Below are 21,590 nucleotides of genomic sequence, written 5' to 3' on the forward strand. Positions count from 1 at the left end.
ACCAGATTGGTCGCTAGGATCGGTAGGGCTACTTGCCCGCACAGCATGCTCTTAACATATGCAAACGAGTTAAAGGGCCCCTGTGACCAAAAAAATCTATTCATATTTTTCTTTGGATTTCAAAACTATGTTAACAAAACACTAAGTGACCCACGATTTAAGCCTTAATTTCAAAAAGACACCTCTTTATTTTAACTGTAATTTTCCTATTTAATGGTCCGCTATTACTAACATTATGTTCTTGAGAGAGCTGGATCGAGGAGAAAATGACGTCAAAGGCTCACTAGTTTAAGAATGCAATACGTGTGTACGCCGCAGAATTAATAGGCAGCACGGGGGTTTTGGGCTTTCAGACTTTTAAACTCACGCTTTGCATATATAATAAGCTGCGTTCACCTGCTGAAATTTTAAGTTAGTGAGCCTCTGACGTCACTTTTCCCTGCATCCAACCGTCTAAGGTCCAATCGGTCAGTTTTGAACGTGAGTAATGGCGGACCGTGAAATCCAAAACTAAAAATCAAAGCTCAAAATTTTGCCGGTCAGGTGTTAAGCAAACACACTTTCAAAATCTGAAGGAAAAAAGGAAGTGGTTTTTTCGATCACAGGGGCACTTTAAGGAAGACACTACTTTAAGGGAGTTCGTGTTTAGGTCCTTAGGGTTTAGTAAGATTAAGGGTCATTTTTTCCGACCCGGCACTAAGCTTTCCTATACGAGAGCTCGAGAAGTTATATTACTCAAGCTTAAAGCGATAGGGCTTGATACTTCGAAACTTGGCCTTCATTCCTTTAGAATCGGCGGAGCTTCCGCTGCCATCAATAATGATCTGCCCGATCGGATGGTTAAGAAGCACGGTAGATGGAAGACAGATAAGGCCAAAGATTTGTGTTGTCGTGAGAACATTAACCATCAGTTGATGGTTAGTCTTAATATAGGTATTTAGTTATTATCCTGTTCTTCCCGCCTATCGTCTCTAGTGTTTATATGGGAAATGTTTTCTATTCGGCTGAGCGCAGCGATAGGGAATAGAAATGAATTTCCCATGGGTACTCGCATCATCGTATGCTATGCCCTGCTATGCCCCCTCCCCTCCCACACGTTTTTCCAACTGTGTTGTTTTCTCTGAAACCTCTCATCCCTCCCCTCACAGTTCCATGATCCAAACCAAAACCGAGCCCTCCCCCACCCCCCCCCCCCCCCACTTTTAAAGGTACTCCGTTGCCCTTGCGTAGACTACGTCTCACAACACTTATTTGTAAATAATTCTGTGGGACGTTAAAGAACCCACACACTGTTCGAGAAGGAAAGGGCCGTAGTCCCTGGTTTTGTCGTCCGACATTTGATGTCTGACCTTTAAAGCGTAAAATTACGGCAGGTCTATAGTCCATACCAGCTTTATAGCTCCTAAGATATACTAACAAGCTTCAACAAATAAACAAAACAAACAATTATTCCGGAAGTTATTCTCACACAGGTAAAGATGTCATAAAAGCTATCGGACCCCCTCAGATTGAAGTGAATGCCTTCAATAACATCACCTTACGTTGCTTGGTTTCTCGGTTTGCTGCTTCTTGGTGCCTAGAAGGGTTCACTTGGCATTTCAACAAGAACCCAGAGCCATTAAAAACAGATGGAAAGTATGTGATAGTGAAATTTGAAAAGATTAAAAGCGTATGCAAGAAAGCCTTCAGCCTTGAAATTCTGAACGTGACTGAAGATGATGAAGGGGAGTATAGCTGTCACCAGGCATGCAGAGTTTTTACAGGATGGAATAACCAATCAGATTCTTTTAAGATGAAGGTATATTCTCCTCCTGGGACACCGGGTAAGAAATTATAAAAAATTAACATTTTTATTAACATTGCTAACGTCATTACATACGTCATTGCATATCGCTTGCGTCGCCTAAGCAATACCCTACGTATTGCTTATTACGCAGCAAGCAATGCAAGGACCTTGCAACTACAATACTAGGTCTATGTAACGGCATAGACGAAGCTATTTTTAGACAAGTTCTTAATTAATATTACTTGGCTTGCACGTGTGACCATTCTCATCAATGGGTATTAATTTCTCACGCAAGACTTGTGATTGGCTGGAAAGGTCTAGTTTTACGGGAAAAATCAATCTAAAAATAACTCTGTCTGCAAAAATGCCATTGCACGATTATAGAGAAGTTGAACGCTCCTGAATCAACGATGAAATGATATATAAAATGGATCCGTCATAGTGTTCTGTAACCCATTGGCCATCGCCTTTGCTTTGCTGTCCCAGCACCATTCCTCCTCAATTTGGATAGAAACGCTCATCAATTATGGGCTGGCAGATCTCATTTAAAGCTATAACAATATAATCGTACATCGTGCAGTGGTTAGAGTACTCGCCTTCCATCAATGTTGCCTGGGATCGATTCCCGGATCGGACGCCATATGTGGGTTGAGTTTGTTGGTTCTCTACTCTGCTCCGAGAGTCGATCCGAGAGGTTGTTCTCTGGGTAGTCCGGTTTTCCCCTCTTCTCAAAAACCAACATTTCATTTGATTTCAGTTGAGTTGAGGGCCATATTGTAAACTACTGGGCAACCAGTAAATATGAGGCCTCGTTAAATAAAGTCATCATATTATCATTACAAGTACAAATGTTGTATTCCTTGCAACCCTTGGTGCGTTTTTGTGAAATCGTCGATTACAATCTTTAAGAACTTCTCAGTGCCGCTTGGGTGAATTGTCAAAGAATGCGGACAATTCATGACACAAGTCCATCATGTTTTCCATCGCTGTGATTTTTCAGGCGTGGCAAATGACAAGATTAATCGAGTGCAGGCAGCAGCCTTGGTATTCAGCATCAGAACCATCTTTTGCTATTTCTGTATGGACAAACAGCCTTGCATTATTTTGTTTTTAACCTCTAAATTTACAAGCTAACAGTATACGAAATCTTAGAAATGAAAGTTAACTAACCTAGACTAAAGCCAATTTGCAAACTCTAATTAAGCGGCTGAAGTTAAGTTAATCTTCAAAGTACTATTTACAATTTATACAAAGTTCAGTTCACCGTCAGCCCACGTGCTTTCTCCAGGATATTGTCAGTCCAACCGGCTAATCCTGCAACCTCTTACAGCAAACCAATCAACGTTGTTCTTCTGTCTGTCCTCAAAACTTTCACTTTTATCACCGAACTTTTCCTCACAAAGCTTTGACTACCTTGCCACCGTCGACAAAAGAGTACAGCGGTCGGTTCCTACCAATGACTCTTGGCACTGTTCTTTTTTTTTTTCCTTTCTTAACACGTTCACTTACCCACTTTGGCTTCTCTCCGGGCTTCCTTCTCCTTCTTTAATTTCGCTTTTTCTCCTCGTCTGCCTTCTTCTCAACTGACTTTTTCCAACCGTAACCAACGCCTGTTTTTGTGTATTTATATACAACATTTACATATAATTAACACCAAAGTTTTTTTTTTCTTGTGCAAAAGTGCGGCTTACAGCTATTGATTACAGAGAATACGATACAAACTCTATTAACAACGGAATTTAAGGTATACAAAATGTTATTACGTACTAACACTTCCAGAACTGTAAACCTTATAATTAACACCAATACTAGTTGACACAACGCGACAAAACTATACATACTTACGAGAAAAAGCAAATGGGAATTTTTTTGCGACATGGTTTCACATTGATTCCTTGGTAGTCCATACTACTAATTGAGATATCCACTCTGGAGAGAAGAGAGAAGGCTGGTGTTGGCTCTCTTCCAAGATTTTGGTCAAGTATAAGTTGAGAGTGACAAATGCCACAGTCTAGTCTCGATAGGTGTAACTCTCAGCCTTGTCTTTCCATATCCAATATGGGATATGGTCAAGTGGTCTGGGCAAGTGGCGATACAAACCAGTAGCTCACTAATTTCCAGATCCTCCCAATCTTCTTTAATTTCCAAAAGGGTTGGCCCATGATAGACAACGTCCGGGCAAAAGATCACAGAAGTAATCATACAGATCCCAAACCAAAGCGCAACGGCGACGGAATTAATCGTCAACATTCCTCCACCATTCCCGACTTCTCAGTTGCGCATCATGGAAGCCGCTACGGTTGTCACTGATGACGTGAGAAATTCTCTTGCTTAGGACACGTTGACAGTCTGTGTTTAAGATCGAGATTCTAGGTTTTCTTCTTGTCATGCACTTCACGAACGGAGTCACCCCTTTTGGATTCCGTGAGGAACCAGTGAGTGGCACGCACTTTAATAATATAAGTAATCACTTGACTTTGAGTGCAATTTGGAATAAATAAGCACGAGTAAGTTTTTTCAAAGACGACCAAAATTGCAAAAACCCGTAGGGTGAGTGCAATTTGAAGTCTTTGACAAAATTTACAAGTGCTTATTTATTCCATTGCAACGTAGAGAGCAACTTCAATATATTTTGCGACGGTTCTTTAAAGGGGCTAGGTTACGCAGGTTTAGGCAATTTCAGCACTGATCGAATGGTCATAGAATTAACTAAAATATCAAAATAACTGTTCAAAACTATAGAAGAACTCTAACAAAACACAGGGAAGCCAAGAAGGGACATGGATGAAGAAAACTGGAGAGGATTGAAGTGGATTGAATTTGGTTAAATTTGAAAAACGTCCGCCCACCTTTTTTCAAATTTATATCAATCTTTATCAAAATGTCATTTACAAAGCTGGAAAATCATTCTCAGTTGTTATGTGGCCGTGATTTTGTAAATGAAAGACTCTTGCTCTGCCAATTTGACGTTTAGAGCTCATAATTAACAAAATGAAACAAAATTACCTAAAATAGCGTGACCTAGCCCCTAGCTTTAACTCAATTCCTTAATCTCGTATCAGGCCATAGTATTCTAAGATTGATTTTCACGCAAATTCAGAATCATTCGCTTGCACCTGTCGCAGTATTTGTAGAGCTTTTAGGTGAACACTGAGTAAAATACGGCGAACATACACTTTTTTTATAAGAACATCTAATTTTGGGGCTGAGTCTGAACGTTCTTATTTTTTGCAATTTGACCCTGAATATGTTCTTAACATGTTGCTAAAGTTGTGTGATTCACTAAGTTCGCCGACTATAAGCTGAGTTGACTTTCAATGTATCATGCAATATGATAACCACATCGTATCGCTAAGTATTTGAGTTGTCTTGTTAAAATACAGTTTTACATTTCTTTTACTTTTCTTTACAACACTCACAGAAACAACCAAACAAACAAGTGAGCAAACGAAATGTTCATAAATGACTCTCTGTCTAGTATGATGTTCTCGAGTATGTAATAAGATCTTTTTTAAATCGCAGCCTGAACATCTTTATAGAAACTCTGAGTGTAGCACTAAATCTCACACGAATAACACTCCGGTACTTACAACGCAAAGGAAATCTAGCAGAATGATCTGTCCATATTAGGTTTTGTGTGATTTTCTTGAACTGAAGTGTGCAAGCTTTTATGAAAAGACCCGCAATGTTTTCATGTTTCCAATCAAGAGTCCATTTGTTTCAACTCATTATGGTCGACTCCATCTTCAGCTATAAGACAACAAAACAATCATCAGGCCTTTAGTTAATTGCATGCACTAACACGGTTAATTCTTGGTAAAGGAATATTGCATTTGTTTTGGGTTTCCTTTGATACAAAGACGTGTGTTACTCATCGAAGAAAGGCAAGAATAGTGGGACAATAACATTTGGACTGAACTCATTACCTATCAATGCAAAGCACTGAAACAAAATTACGATCCAGTTTCTACATTTTGGCAATTCACGAAAAGCTCTTTATTTTATATGTACTGGGATTTTCGCATCAAATTTTGCTGTGTGAAAAAGCGTTTCGGATTTTACTTCGACCAATCAGAGAGGCGAAACGAGTTTCTCACACGTGAAAAAATCGTTTCGTCCAATCACAAACCGCGGGCTTTTTCGCGGTCATCGCGGTCATTACAGTACCGTCTCAAACTAAACAAACTAAACTTTATTTGCTTACCAATATGGGATTTGCTTATTTCGTTATTTTCAAACGAGCAGTTCCATATTTAATTAAGAATTGACATGTTTGCTATCCTTTGCACCAGTTATGATTTTTGATTGGTGATATTTTCACATGCCAATTTTAGTAAAAACTCAATTTTTCGAAGACAATTTAATACAGGAGTTTTGTAATTATTTTAGGGAACCAATTAAGCGAATGTGAGAGAATGTTTTAACACATATTAAACGAAAGGTGTTACAATTGAACCCACTGGAAAATCGGAAAAAATCCGAGCCCCAGATGGGATTCGAACCCACGACCTTCCGTGATCTCGTACGGATGCTCTAACCGCTGAGCTACTGGAGACTCTATGGTGAGCAAGGGTGCAATGTGGGTATTTAACTCTAGCTGCATCACGCAACCACAGAGTCAAATATCGACAAATGCCGCGCAGTCACATTGAGAGCATCATTGAACGATGCGGCCAACCAACCACCAAAATGAGCGAATGTGAGAGAATGTTTTAACACATATTAAATGAACCAATTAAAGCTGGATAAATAAATAAAAAAATCTCAGTATGTATAAAATAAACAAAGTACAGCATGGAAAGCGCTTTGTACGGGATTTTCACACTCGTTGGTTTTATATCAGAAATCTCGCTCGTTCGCTGTGCTCATTCGTTCGATTTCAGATACTTCCGAATCACCAACTCGTGTGAAAATCCCGTACGCGCGCGCTTTCCATGAAGTAATCTCTATATCGTAAATGGCTACAGTAGTTAGTGAGTTACATGATCATTATAATATCATATCTTCAATTCTTAGTTGGTTCATGAAGCAATACCTTTAAACCTGATTGTTTATTCAACAATGCATATTTATTTAATAAACTTTTGTTTTCTTTGGGTCAGCTACTCCACTTTAATAGTTCACTGAACTATTTGAGAGTGTATTGTTTTGTAATTAATGTCATAATTTGTACGTCGAGTTTATGTGAGAAAAGTTAAATTCAGTTGAACTGCAACCTCCCCTTAAAGCACAATTTTGCTAACTTGTCTTTATGCTTAAGACAGATTTATTTATTTTGCGACCTGCAGCTGGGGCCCGTTTCTCGAAAGTCCCGAAAAACTTTTCGGGCCCGAAAAGCCATCTGTGAAATTGCCAACCGCTTGTTTTGGAAAGCCGATCTTTTAACATGCTTTCAAGGTAGCAAAACGAAAATTAACTGTGAAGTTTGACGAATTAAATGCTCTCCGTTCTTGAGTTACAAAAGGAATTATGACACCCGAGAATGGCCCGTAAAGTTCCGGGACTTTCGAGAAACGGCCCCCTGCGTACCCAAATCTGTCAGTCTTTCTTTCCCTTCTAGGTGAATGGGTGATTGTTAACCGGTCAGGTTCCCCAAAATATATCTCTCAGAACCAAGGGGTAGATATATACTGCGCGTTTAAAGGAAGGCCCCGACCACAAATAACTTGGTACAAAGACGACGAACCAATCATCAATGAATCGGAGAGTTTGCGTCATGAAGAACTCGAGCAGTCAGGAGAGGATGGCACCTTAACCACTTACACTACTCTCCACGTTCCAGGCCGCGAAGAATTCGATGGCGTTTATAAGTGCGCCGCAAACAGTAGGTTTAATAACAGCTGGTCGACATCCAAGAATTTCAAAATACAAGTGAAATTTTTGTGTAAGTGGTCTCATATTTATTTTATTTATTTACATGTATGGTTCATTCAATTTGTAAAGACCAAAAAATAATTATTGTTTGGCTCGTCAGATTTGAAGTGGGCTTACATTAGAAATAGCTGGGACTTAAGAAAAGGATCATCACTATTATTTTAAATTAGTACAATTTTATACAATTTTCCTCATCAACTTAATTTATGAGCATTTTTATCTTGGCAACGAAGATGCTGCCCTATAAAATCGTATTGATTTATGAGTGTTATTTCGTTCTCGTTTCGCCATTTGACACTATTTTCGCATGTAAATGGCCGTTTTTATACTAGAAACGCACAATTCTGCGTCTGTTAAGTTCGTCTGGTATAAAGACGGGAACAAGACGCATAGTGCGTCTGGGCAAAGTATCCACTTTAGTGCGTCTTTGAAGACGCACTTTACTGGAAAGTTCCTCCAGACGCAGTTTGCGTCTTGTACCCATCTTTATACTACATGGATTTAACAGAAGCAGAAAAAATGTTCGCCCAAGTTCGTCCCAGACGAATTATGCGTCTTGTATAGTTCGTCCCGTTTTTACACTATATGGATAATACGTGGAGCGACCCATAATTCGTGTGGACGGATTATGCGTCTCTAGTATAAAAACGGACAATGATAAAAGTGAATGCACACTTTGAATTCTGTAGCCGAGAGCCAAGTACCAGTTTTCACGAATGCGTGCGTTGTCTAAACGGTTTCGACTGTAACGTGTTTAGGCAGCCTCAAACGTTTGAGCTTTGAAGGGCTAGTGGCGCAATTTTGTTAGTGATGTGAATTGATCGGAGTTTATACAGAAAAACTTTGAGAATGAAACTTTGTTAATTCACAAAATCGGGCACGCATTTGTAAAACTGAACTTTCTTGTTTTTTATACAGGCAATAAAGACACTTCTATAAGAGCTAACACGCCGTTAGAGATTAAAGAAAATGCCTTAAAGAACATTGCCTTAAGTTGCTTGGTCAGATGGGATGCTAATGACAGGTGTCAAGGATTCGCTTGGCATTTCAAAAATAACTCGGTGTCTTTGAAAACAGATGAAAAGTATAAAGTAGTGGAGTTCGAAGAGACTGACAGCATATGCTATGATGCCTACAAGCTCGAAATTACCAACATTACAGGGGAAGATGAAGGGGAGTATAGCTGTCATCAATCATGCGAAGATGAAGTTAAAGGATGGTTGAACAGCTCAGTCAAAATTCAATTAAAGGTGTTATCGGGTAAGGAACCTTTTTAGAGTAAATGAAACTAACAACCATCGTATAGAGATAAATACCTTTTATTAACCGAGTTTGACGGATATCTTTGAAGGAAACGGAGAATGGAAATCCGGGGTCAGAAAATAAGGAACGGGGAATCTTTAAAAGCGAAAGTCGAGTTTGAGAGCCGCACTAAGGCCCGGGTTAAACGCCGTACTTCATATGAGCCGAACTCAATTTAACTAATTTACATGAATTAAGTTCATGTGAAGTACGGCGTTTGACCCAATTAAGTTCGACTGGTTTTATTTGGATCGGCTGAGGCGTTCTTCACGGCCACTCCAGGCGGGAATAACGGCTGAAGATCGCCTTTGGGTCAAACGCGGATCTTCACATGAGCCGAACCAAATGCATAATCATGTTGATGTATGAGACAGCCTCGATCTCGGTTTTGCTATTTATTTTCGTGGTCAGTTAAAGTTCGGCTGAATTAAGTTCGACGTTTGACTCAACAGGCGAACTTAACTAGTTTGGGTCGACCTAAAGTGTAATTAGGTTCGGCTCATGTGAAGTACGGCGTTTAACCCGGGCCTAAGAGTCAGGACCCAAATGGGAACGGAACACAAGGGACATAAATGCAACTGAAAAAAAAATCCGCAGGAGAAACCTTAAAGGACCTCTAACTTACAATGTGGGTAGAGAAAAATGATCTTTGAATATAACGAACTATACTAATATAACTGTAGAATACGGAGCACCAAATCATTCAACGATAGCGCGCACAATTTTAGAGGCATGATAATAAAATTAATGTAATTTGTGATAATTTCAAATTAGCATAAATTGCTATTTTGCCGGCATGTATCAGTGGCCCGGTGAGCCGCGTTAGCAGCGCAGTGGTTTTTGCATTTAGATTTGTAGTTTGCGGTTGTCAGTTGGCAAATATGTTGTACGGTCAGCCTTCGCCGCGTGTACAAGTCCAGTTTCGTTTATTGCTATATTGCGCTGAAAAAATTGTTTTGTGCCTTCGTTAGGCTGTACATGAGTAATAGTCTTTATTTACAATGTAAATAGTGTTTTTCAATTAGAATACCCTAGAGCCCTAAGGGTCACATCACTGCCTTGGTCGGGCGTACACGTTCCCCGATTTCTTTCCATCTGTTTGTTTTTTAGGGGTTTTCGTGTCCGGCTCTGGTGCATTGCTAAATAAATGGCACGGTGACGTGCTGGCCAACGCGTCCATATATCATCTACAATAGCTACGGTGTCCGGTTGAGTAATGGAGGCAAAATCATTGTATGTTTGGCATTTTCATTTTTCGTTCCTGGCAATGGACTCGACAGAAATCTTTTGGTTCGACCAACTCGTCAAACATTTATAATTTATTTATACGCCATTTCGTAAGTCAGTCAAGCCACGAAGGCATTTCGCAATTTAAAATGTCGTCAGCGATGCTTGAGCACAAAAAGGTGATCGGCTGTCCGCTTGCTACGTATGAGTAATTATTTTCCTCTCAGCTGAATTGACCGGTCAAAAATAGGCTTTACCAGACACTAAAGGAGAAATTTAACGGTATAGTCTTGTCTTCAAGCGAGAATATATTGTATATTTTAGTGACTTAAACAATTTGTTTGATTGCAGACATTTCAACCACAAATGACTACACTCCTGCTTCGATTCTCAAGTTAACGACAGGTTAGTGGATAAAATTCCATGAAGTTAACAACAATAACAATAAAAATGATTCTGATGATAAACGATGGTTATGATAACATTAATTTTTCATATCATTATTAGTTTACAATTATTGTTCACGAGTGATAACTACGAGCCTGCGAATGATTTTTTTAAGGCTGCTTTTAAGGTCAAAACCGGCATGTAGAAAAACTTAAACATTTGAAACTTGTAGCTCTCTTCCTTATGTGTGAAAATCATTAAAAGTGGCCAACGAGAAATCTATGTGATTTCATAGCATGTAGTGATGTTTGCGCGCGGGGCACGTAGGTGAGTGCAATTTGAAAACGTTAAGGTGGCCGAACACAGTTTTCGCGCGCGCTCTTTCTAATGCAATGCAGCGCGCGCGCAAGGATTGCAAAAAAATAAACATGGCTTCAATACAGCAACATTTTATTTGCTCAATGCTTCCGCTATCTGTACTATTTTTCCTTATAATTGAACAAAGTGTTTGATGGTTTTAGTCTTTTATGAGAAATGTATGTTAGAAAAGGTAACGATGCAAAGAACTCCGCCATTCACAGATTTTTCTTTGTTGTCGAAAGAACCCAGCTAAATGCATCGCATGCGTATAGTGAGTTAAAAAGTTTCGATTGAATGCAGAATAGCTTTCTCTGAAATACGCCTATCTCTCGAGAACCACTCGTGAGAATTTAACGAAATTTGGAACGAAAATACTTTAAGAAATAAGTAACTGGAGTATTGAAAAAACGTTGAACCTTAACAAAGGAAAATAGATATTCCAGTGAACCACCAACAAGGGATAATTAAAGATCTCTCTGTCAAATTATTATTAAAAATAGTGTTAACATTATCGTTAGAAGCCTGTTGCATGCAAATTATAACGAAAATCTGACGACTAGATTTTCTGCAAATTAACAAAACCGATTTTAAAGGCCTGTCTATATTTATTCAAGTTGCCATGGCAATGGCATATACGTCAGCTTAACTGTCAAAAAACCGAAGTTCGTGTTGCTAACTTGCTTGCCACCATTTTTGGCGAACAAAGGATGAAGGGTTTTAGGGAAAAAGGTAAATGAAACATAGGTATCAAAAACTGTGTTCAGCCACCTTACTACATCACGAGTGATCGTAAATCACGAAACGCAAATTCATACGGTTTATTTATGATATACTCAGCGGAATCATTCCATCGCTTTCTTTCCATAGCCATTTCTGTATTGCACTCTATAACCTCTTTTTGCGTTCGTCGTTGAACAATCAGAAACGCGATATTTGTTGAGTATATAGTAAATATGGGTTATGGACCAAGCGTGAGGACAAGATGGCTGGATATTGGACAAGTGCTTTTTTTTGCGTGTTTATGGACCGAGACGAATTCGAGGCCCATAAACACGCAAAAAAAAGAACGAGGCCAATATTCAGCTATCTTGACCGAACAAGCTTGGTCAACAAAAGATTTATTATATGGGATAAAACACAAAAAAAAAAAATGACCTTTGATCTTACGGGGCCAAACGAGAAATCCCGAGCGGGCGGTGTAACTCCACTGATCTTGAATGAAGGGGTAGTTTCTAAAGAAACTGTGGTGCTGCGTCGGTGGGGAAGTAGTATACAAAAACTTGGTTTATCAACGGAGTTGATAATGTAAATTGACCACCGTACAGAGATTCTAAAAGCTGACGTTTCGAACGTTAGCCCTTCGTCGGAGCGAATCCACTGATCTTGCACGCACGGGTAGCCAATTACTGCGCGGGATTGGGTTTATCTTGCCCGCTCAGTGAGCTAGTCATATAATAAAGCAAGAAAAGCTTCAGGATTTCATCAATTTTTCTTGTTAAAGTTTTAAATTTGTTTCGTTCATGCGCATTACCGTGAGACTAATACTCTTCCTGTCTTTGAGGAAATCTATTTCCCTGTAAGGGGGCTTCCGAAAAATGTTTCCAATCGCTGAATGCTTATGTTCGACAATACGACATTTTGCTTCTTAAAAGCGAGATGAGAGAGCAATCGCCTTTGTATTTTATGTAATTAGAACTTTAGAAAACAGAACAACGAATTGTGGCATGTACTGACTTGGTGTTTAGTGACAGGATCTTTGCCATTTTCTCCAGTTGGCGGGATATTCAACACACCCCAAGCTACGAGCTCAGAAAAATGGATCCTAGCCACAGTGATCCCAATTGTTGGAGTCTTGGTATTTGTACTCTTGGCCGTTACTGGGTGCATCAAGAAAAGGAAGCCATATATCATCTTTCCAAGGCAATGTCCTCGTCTTTTGGAAGTCACGGAGGAAACCGCCTTTTAGATTAACGTTAAAATCTAGCAACAATAAAGAAATAGTTTGTAGGACTTTATCGTAAGCAGACGAAACTGAATAAGCGAAACGGACTTGGCCACTTCTGGTAAAGTTGGTGAAGCTGATCAGTCATTTTGAGACATCTCAAAACGTTTAGCGTTGGTTAAAAAAATAGTGTTCTACTCCATGAAATATCTATCCTCTTACCAACAAACGGTTTTTTGTTTGAGCATCCCACCCCACATCTCTTGTTATTCTGGTTTAAGTTCTTCTTTTATTTTTTGTTTGCTTTCCTTAACAACAGATTTGGCTCTATTAAGACCCCCCTCAAAAATGTATGGATAATTTCTGGAATCACACCAAACAAAAGCCTTCAAAAAGCAATTCTCTACCAAAACAAGACACCGTGTTCCCTTGGTTCATAAAGCAATGCTCGAGTTGAAAGTCATTTCAAAATATTAAATTATGGACAAATGGTAATAAAATACAATGATGTGATTTGTTCATTTTGACAATTGCAAATCGTGTCATGTATTAAAAACTCATTTTAGCCATTCCCTTGAATTGAACTGGCAATTTGAACATGTACCAATAAAACTTCTGAGAAGGCGAAACTGCAAGAAAACAAATTACGTTGCCAAAACAATCATGATCACCTAACCAAAGAGACTGACACGTGCATGTAAAACTCATATTTGGCTTCTAGTTGGCCAAAGCTGCCCTTAAAAGCCCTTTAAGGTTTTCATTCCTTTTTTTGAATTCTGCATGCCATAACAAGAGATGTGGGACACCGGCTCACAGTCTTGTCGATGTTTACCTCACCCCCATCAAAACACAGTACTCTTCTGTATTATATAACTACTAAAAATTTCAACTTTTACACTATTAGACTATGTGAGAATAAATAGACGGTTTTAATTAATGCAATGTTTACAGTTTGTTTTTCAAAGCTTATGGAGAGAACAACATGCATAAGAAACTAGTAATACCTAATTGACAAAAAAACACGTAGCAAGAAGGAAAAAATGGCTAATTTCTAATTCACAGCTCACAACTACATTGTAGAACTTCAGTGCTAAAGACACCTTACAAACAAGTTAAGTCATTCAAATGAATGAATGGCCACTTATTTTGATTCAAATATTTCATTTCTGCAGTTCTACTCACAATAAAAATGTCATTTATAAATAAATGTACTCTGATGTTTTACTGTTGTATTGTAAAACTTTGCTTCCCTGGATATGCTCTTATCTCAAACCCTTTCAAGCAATGGTTTCACTAAGTTCACTGGCAAAACAATGAATTCGCAGTGTTTCTATTACGCGTTCCACTGGGTCGTTCACTTCAAATTTCCCTTCGTCGAGTGTTCCACAAATGATAACTTCAAAGGAATTTGCAGTGGACTAAACAGTAAACGGAAAGGTGCACAACTGCGAACATCTTCTCTATATTTCTTCGCCTTACATGCGAAAACACTGAGAGCTGCATTGTTACGATGGCCAAAAATTTCTTCCAGTTCACAGTGCAAAGAGCTGTCAAGGTGTGATATTTTTCTCTCAAACTCCCTCAAGACCTTTAGTTCGTTGGACGCTTCAAGTTCGTGAGGAAACCTTTCACTGGACAAAACTTTGGCCCTCTTGCTGTTTCTTGACAAGCAGTTTTTCAACGTTTTAACGGCGATTCAAGGATTCAAAGGGTAAGAAGCAGAGGTGTCATCTTTTGCGGGCATGTTTCGCTCGATGGCTGAACATCACAAAGCTTACGCTTTCTCTCTTTTACTTTGTGGTATGGAATTACCTGACACATTTTCCGAAATCCCTGAGGAATTTTTCCCGGTACATTTTTCAATATGGATTCCTAATTCTAGACGCCTGTATTCCACTTGAGAAAGCCACAATCAATGTTCAACAGCGGCCATTTCACAATGCGAGTATTTTGGCACGCTCCAATGACTTGTTATGACGTCGCGCTCAATAGTTGCGAACGTCTCGGGAGACCGACTTCCGTTTTCTATAAATAAGTTTTAATAGTGAAATTCACATAGCCCGGCCAACGCCCCTACTCTGTCTCTCTGTCCCTCATTACCTCTTGACTGCATTAATTAATAACGACAGTAACACTTTGGACTGATCAGGTATGTTTTATTCACGTGCTGGAAAGTTCGGATTTGGGTTCCCGCAAGTGAATAAAAATGTATTGATAAAAGTCAATATAGATTACTTCATGGTTGGTGAGTGCGTACGATTTTTATTCACGAGTTGTGAAGGATCGCGAAAACGAACGAGTGAGCGAAGCGAACGAGTGAGTTTAACGCTCCTTCACAACGAGTGAGTAATAAAAATCGTACAAACGAGCCAATCATGAAGTAATTTGTTTATTATATAAGTACAGTGATCATAAAGTTAACGAGGTAAGTGTTAATCGAGAGGCTATCAAAGCACCGATCGTGAACAAAAGTCCAAAACAAATAGCAAAATATTTTTGAAATAAAAGAAATCTTTACCTTCCATACCTCGCTTGAGCACTTTTAAAACTTTTTAAGATCTTCTGAAGTATTTTTGTGGAGAAAACTAAGCAATAAAAGATCGAAAACTTTGAAAACCATACACCAGTCGGCCGCCATGTTTACAAATTTTACTGCCGCTGTCTGTGCACAGGCCACCCGCGCCAAAGTTCAACATCATATTAGCCAATCAAAAGGCTGATACGACAATTCTTCACTAGTGCACGTGAAAATAACGATATAGCCAATCAGAGCGTCGATACGTCGTTTTTCACTAGTGAAAAAAATAGTATGACCAATCAGCTGGCTTCTCTAGAGCAAAGAGACAATTTTTCTCTCGATCCTTTTTCGAGTGTAAATCTCGGTACGTATATTTACTGGGTTGCCAAACCCAGTCGGAATCTCGGTTTCATTTCGTGGGTTTTTTTGTTATTTTCCGTGTCGGGAAAAGTCTTGCCTGTCACTCCCCTGCTAAGTGGTGGCTTTGTGCATAGAGCCTTCTGCGCGTATTTTCTTAGGATCGAGAGGGTAGTGGGAAATGCGTAGATTTCTCTGGTGGACACAGTAGAACGATTAACTTAACCGGCAATGGCGTCGAAAGTCATATAACGCGAATGGCGTTTTAGTGGATCTTTGAACAAAATGTACCCTTATGAAGCTCAATAATGGCAAGTCAATTGGATATACAGGCGGTGGAATCTTAAAAGCGACGAGTACTGGACTTCGACAACAATCTATCGCCCGTCGAGACGAAATCAAAGTGAGCTGTATTTACCTGAAGTAATTTGACACGTACATGGTAATTTGACACGATTGAGTTTCTTGTCTTCACCCACGCAATGAAATAGGAAGAGGGTTTCGCCTCTAAGAGCAAATATGTTGTTTGTTTCAATAAATTTTTCGCTGGAAAAGGATTCTGTGGTATTTTCTGCCTTTGTGAATTATAATGTCATGTTGTGTATTGAATTTTCGAGCTTAAGGTTCAAATGTGATATGGGAGAATTTTTTAGTATTGCTCTGCAAGCTGGAAGGGTTCACAGGCCTGTTGGAAGCGTGCTTGAGTTTCAACAAAATGAGCCCCAAAATCAGTGAAGAATTGTGACGCAGATGAATAATAAAGTAGCTGCTATTTCCAAAATGATGGAATTACCTGGTGATAAATAACGTCGTACGCGTCTTGGAGAGTAAATTTTGACTTTGCATAAACAAGAGTTGGGCGATTGTGATCTTTGTTTTGACTTCGCTCATTTCATTGTCAAACTTTATAACACTTGACAGAAAAAGAAACTTACAAAAACCCGGTATCTTGCCATCATTTGACACAGATACTTCACTGTTTGGCGAGTAAACATGCCGCGGTAACTTCATCACGGCGCCCGCTGAATTCCGGCGATGTCACTTTCGATTTTGCGATTTATTTGTGCAGCCAAAACTTACAATAACAAAATTGAACGTTGCAAAAATCCCCCAAAATGTTTGTCGCTGATCGTAACTTTTTATATTCTATATTCACGGTTCAAAATAAATGTTGTTTTCATGTCGTAAATATGTTATTCTCGAGCGATCGTCCTCGAAACTTCCTTCTGCTCTTTCTAAAAACTGTGTATCAATATTTATTTACTTTTGCATCAATATTTGTTTTTGCATAAAGCAAGCTAACAAAATCTGTACCTTGCTGAGTTCGCATTTGTTAGCGTTAATAGTATTTTCGGTCCGATGCTTCTGTTTTATGAGGGGTATGTTATTTTGGTCTCCCATCCAAACACTAACCCCGCCCAACAGGGCTTAAAACTTCAGGGAACTTTGGTATTACAAAGCTGTCAGATGCTCCGAGGGCACGCTTAAACTTGTGATGAAAAGAAGTTTATCAACATGTCAGCCCAGAAGCCAGTGTTTCTCACTTCCCATTTATTTTTTTCAGTCTTTCTGGGTTCAGTACTTTGCTAGTAACCACATGTCTTCTCAGACTATTTACCCAAGACTTCTACCATGGCACTACAATGATAGACAATACCAAAACAATATCGTGCACTGTTAGAGCTACATATTACGCAAGGACAGGTCTGTTTCGTCGTACGAACGTGTGAGGACCTGTGAGCCTCGTCTGGTATGACTTCTTAATGACCGCCCAACTTGAAAAAAATTAAAAATTGAAGCGCAGCCAGGATTAGGCATATTAAAGTACAATAAAAAACGTTCTCTGGCTAAAAATTTTGAAAAAGAATATAAGCTTTCGGCTGTCGATCTACAACCTTCCACGGATAAAACGTTGAATGTAAATTAGTGAAATATATACAGAAAAGGCGAGATAAAAATGATAAAAAGAACAGAGTAAAGGTATGAAAAATGGTGGCTATTGTTTAAAAAGAATTTTATACTGATTAGGAATCGGCTTAAAGTTATTGTCAGCATGCTTGGTAGAAGAGGTGTGCCAGGCCTCTAGAGTTTTCCTAACACGAAAAGAGCCTTTGACGATAACTCGAGAATGATTGAAATCAATGCGATGACCGAAAGACCACGCATGTTTCGCAATGTTTGACCCATTAGCACATGTTTTTACATTCCTAACGTGTTCTTTCTTGCGGGTTTCAAAGCAACGGCCAGTTTCACCTATATAACACCAATCACAATCGGCACAGGGTATTTTATAAACCACGTTGGGTTGGTGTTCAATAGCTGGTCTGAATTTAGGAGAAAGGAATTCTTGTTGTAAAGTCTTGAGGGGCTTAATTACAACTCGGATATCGTGTCTTCGAAGAATTCTTGTTAGAGGTTGCGTAACACCATTGATAAAAGGAAGGACAGCAAAACCGTTAGGGTTCTCTTGAGGCGTAAACCATTTAAAAAACATGCCAACCAATTCTTCAGGTGAAGGGATGGCATGTGTGGGTGGTTTGGAAAATTTCTGCTTTAAGATATTGGAAATAACAAAGGAGGGATAGTTGTTGGCTCGTAGAGCATCAAAGACGTGATTGATTTCGGTATTTTTCCCTAGCGGTGTACTTGGGAGTTTAATTGCGCGGTGTAGGAGGGTCTCAGCTGTGCTGATCTTGTGGCGTTTGTCGTGGTGAGAAGAAAACGGTACACGTACCACAGGCAACCCAGTGTACCCTCACGGAGGGTCTAGTTAACAATTATTCCTCGAGCCCATGAGTCAATAGCCCATGAGACCGAAGGCCGAATGGGCTATTGACTCAGAGGCCATGAGGGCGAGAGGAATAATTGTTTTAGTAAAATTCAACTAGTTGGTCAAAAAAATATCGAGACAAAACATCTTTCGCTAGTTAAAGCTAGACTTTAATTGTTGTTTTGGTTTTCAAAGCCGGCGCTTTTCGCTACTAGTGGGCTATAACAAATAGCCTACTGGTAGCTCAACTAATCAGAACGCAGCATTGATAATAGACCACTAGTTGGATTTTACTAAAATAAAGTAGACTACTGCACGACTGATAAAACAACGCGAAAATGTATGATGAAGGCTGGTATTGGTCAGCCGAAATATCGTTAAAATACATTTCCGGGTTGTTTTATCAGTCGTGCAGTAGTCTACTTGACTTTCTTTTTTTTTTTTTTTTTTATACATACACAATTTACATTACATTGACTAATACAAAAGACGCAATACAACTGGGAGAAAAGAACAATACTAACTGAATAAAAGAAAAGAACAAGTAAGAATTACTTGCAATCTACCTTCAACACAATGGTTCTTACGTGTAGTGATAGATCGAAGTATAAGTGCAGGTGCATCGCTTCAGAATAGAATGATTTTCACTTGACTTTCATAAATACTTTTTAATCAATTTTGACTGATCACAATCTTCCCTGATCCAACGTTGTGCAAGACTTATCGTCCAAACCTCAACTTCACTGAATAAAATAACTTGTACAACGTGTATAATATCACTCAAATCTCCGTATTAGACAGTCATTACCCTAGTCCAAAACACGAAGTAGGGAACCCTAACTTTACAAGGAAGGATTACGTTTTTGCAAACGTTGGCCGTGTAACACTTACATTTGAACAGACTTGACTGATTAGAGTGTAATGTGAAGTGCTATTTTTCTACCCCATATGAACCACGTGAGCGTTAGCCCTACTAATGGAAATGGGCCCACAAATAAAAGTGCTACACGGCCAACGTTTGCAAAAACGTCACTCTTCCTTGTACTTGTACATGTTCATTGCCGTGACTTTAACATCGTCAGTTCCCACGGCCTGCTCCCGTCTGACCTTGTAGCTCAGTCGGTAGAGCAGCGGTGATCTAACCCGAAGGTCGTGGGTTCAATTTCCACCCTGGTCAGAGATTTTCTCTGTCCTTGCGTGGGCCCATTTCCATTAGTAGGGCTAACGCTCACATGGTTCATATGGGGCAGAAAAATAGCACTTCACCGTGATTACACTCTAATCATTTACCCTGGTCTGTTTCCGTCTTCTTTTCTTGCTTTTTTCCTACCGGTAATACACCTTATTCCAAAATGGCCGCCATTTTAGTATTCTTTTGTTTCCATGCAAATTGGCCCTTATGGCCTCGTTCAAGGTTAAATATTCTTTTGAATTTTACGTTTGAAAGCGAGGCCATAAGGGCCAATTTGCATGGAAACAAAAGAATATTAAAATGGCGGTCATTTTGGAATAAGGTGTATGCGTTTAACTAAATTTAAGAAGTCCCCCACCCCCCTCAAATGCGCTTGAAATAAGCTAGATAGAGGATTTACAAGACCTCATAGTGCGCAGGAATCAACATGTTCCAAGACGGTTGAAAGGGAGGGTGGGGGAGGGCAGGGAACGGTTTCAATATCGCTCTGCAACAAATTCGAAGGGATGTTAAGGCCGTTTCCCTGGGCCTTACGTCTGTCAACTCGTAGTATGTAAGCATTATTATGGCACATCTGTACAATGTACTTAATTGGAGAAATTTAGCAACGTGTTTACGGAAACCTTCAGTTTGAAATTCCAGCTTTGTTAAAAATCAAAGAAGCTTGTTTGATTTTAGCTGATTCCTTGCCTCTCAGCTCAGTGCAGAGATGGAGCAACTTCTCAAAGAGAGAAGTTACCAAGAGAATTTTCATGCTTTTACAACAAGCAACACTGTAATGCTAAAATCTCGTTCTTAACACAATCAAATTTGGAAAATAAAAATATTTTAGCGAGTGTAAAAGAAAAAACATACTGACGCAGTTATCCTAGTGGGGAGGAGACGATTTTGAGTGCATTTTTATACAATGTATAACCGAGTGCATGCATGCACAAAGCAGTCATTCAAACGTTTGTAAAGAATGGGGCGTTCGAACAAACTTGTTCTTTAAAATCCTTTTCCATCAAAATCGGACTTAAAATTTGATATCAGAAGTTATTACTGTTGATGTTTGGAGATGAGTAAGTAGTACTAGATGCAGGGAAAGTAACTTGAGCTATGGAGGTTTCTTCTCCCTCTTCCTGTTCCTTTACTCCTGATTTTCTTCCCGGATACAGAGATTACATATGATACGTAAAGCAAAAAGATGAGGTTTGCAAGGACTCGGAGGCACTCTGCTGCGGTGGTCCAAATTCAATGAAACTCCCGCCCTCACTGGCACCGAATGAAAATACCAACACGACTTATTTCCATTCAAAATTATATCAAACCGCTCAATTTAAGCTTGATTCGAGGATATAAGTTGTATTTTCATAACGAAAGTCAAATTGTGTTGTCACAACTACTCGGTTGTGGCAAGACAATGAACTACTAACATTTGAAAAAGGAAGTGAGAAATACAAGCGTTTTCCCCGGCGTACTTCGCTTCGGCTACACAAGGCTATTGCCGCTTTTAGATAGATAGATAGATAGATATACCTTTATTTGAACACGATAATGTTTAAAGCTATAAGCTTATGGGGTCGTGTGTTTACAAATAAGATAAGATTCCTTAATTTACATACTGTTATACGCCTAAACTAAAAATCCCTAGGGTGTAAGAGAGCTAAAACTAAATGACAATTACGATTGTATATGTAAGATACAATTAAAAGTATACATAATCATGGTCACTAAAATCTCTAGTAGAAATTGACGTAGCATAAAAATTAAAATTTAAGAAACTTGCATTATCTTTCAACTTAGTTGACAAAGTTTTACAACTCGCGTCTACAATTGAATGATCATTGGCCAAGGTGTTATTCCATAGAGCCGCACCTCTATATCTAATCGAGA

General features: G+C 39.1%; 1 protein-coding gene across 2 annotated transcripts in view; it reads left to right on the forward strand.

Annotated features, from left to right (window-relative positions):
• LOC138012619 (cell adhesion molecule DSCAML1-like) overlaps window positions 1-14,108 on the forward strand; it is a 22,002-nt gene extending 7,894 nt beyond the window's left edge. Inside the window, exons 4-8 of one of the 2 annotated variants that reach the window (XM_068859441.1) lie at window positions 1,473-1,823; window positions 7,347-7,670; window positions 8,579-8,920; window positions 10,541-10,594; window positions 12,709-14,108. In XM_068859441.1, the coding sequence (XP_068715542.1) occupies window positions 1,473-1,823; window positions 7,347-7,670; window positions 8,579-8,920; window positions 10,541-10,594; window positions 12,709-12,902 (1,265 nt within the window). In that variant the 3' untranslated portion in view covers window positions 12,903-14,108. Of the gene's footprint in view, window positions 1-1,472; window positions 1,824-7,346; window positions 7,671-8,578; window positions 8,921-10,540; window positions 10,595-12,681 lie in introns of both variants that reach the window. The other variant, XM_068859440.1, reaches the window with a different exon arrangement.
• The last annotated feature ends 7,482 nt before the right edge of the window (window positions 14,109-21,590 follow it).

The sequence above is a fragment of the Montipora foliosa genome, chromosome 8, assembly GCF_036669935.1.
Source record: "Montipora foliosa isolate CH-2021 chromosome 8, ASM3666993v2, whole genome shotgun sequence".
Lineage (NCBI taxonomy): Eukaryota > Metazoa > Cnidaria > Anthozoa > Scleractinia > Acroporidae > Montipora > Montipora foliosa.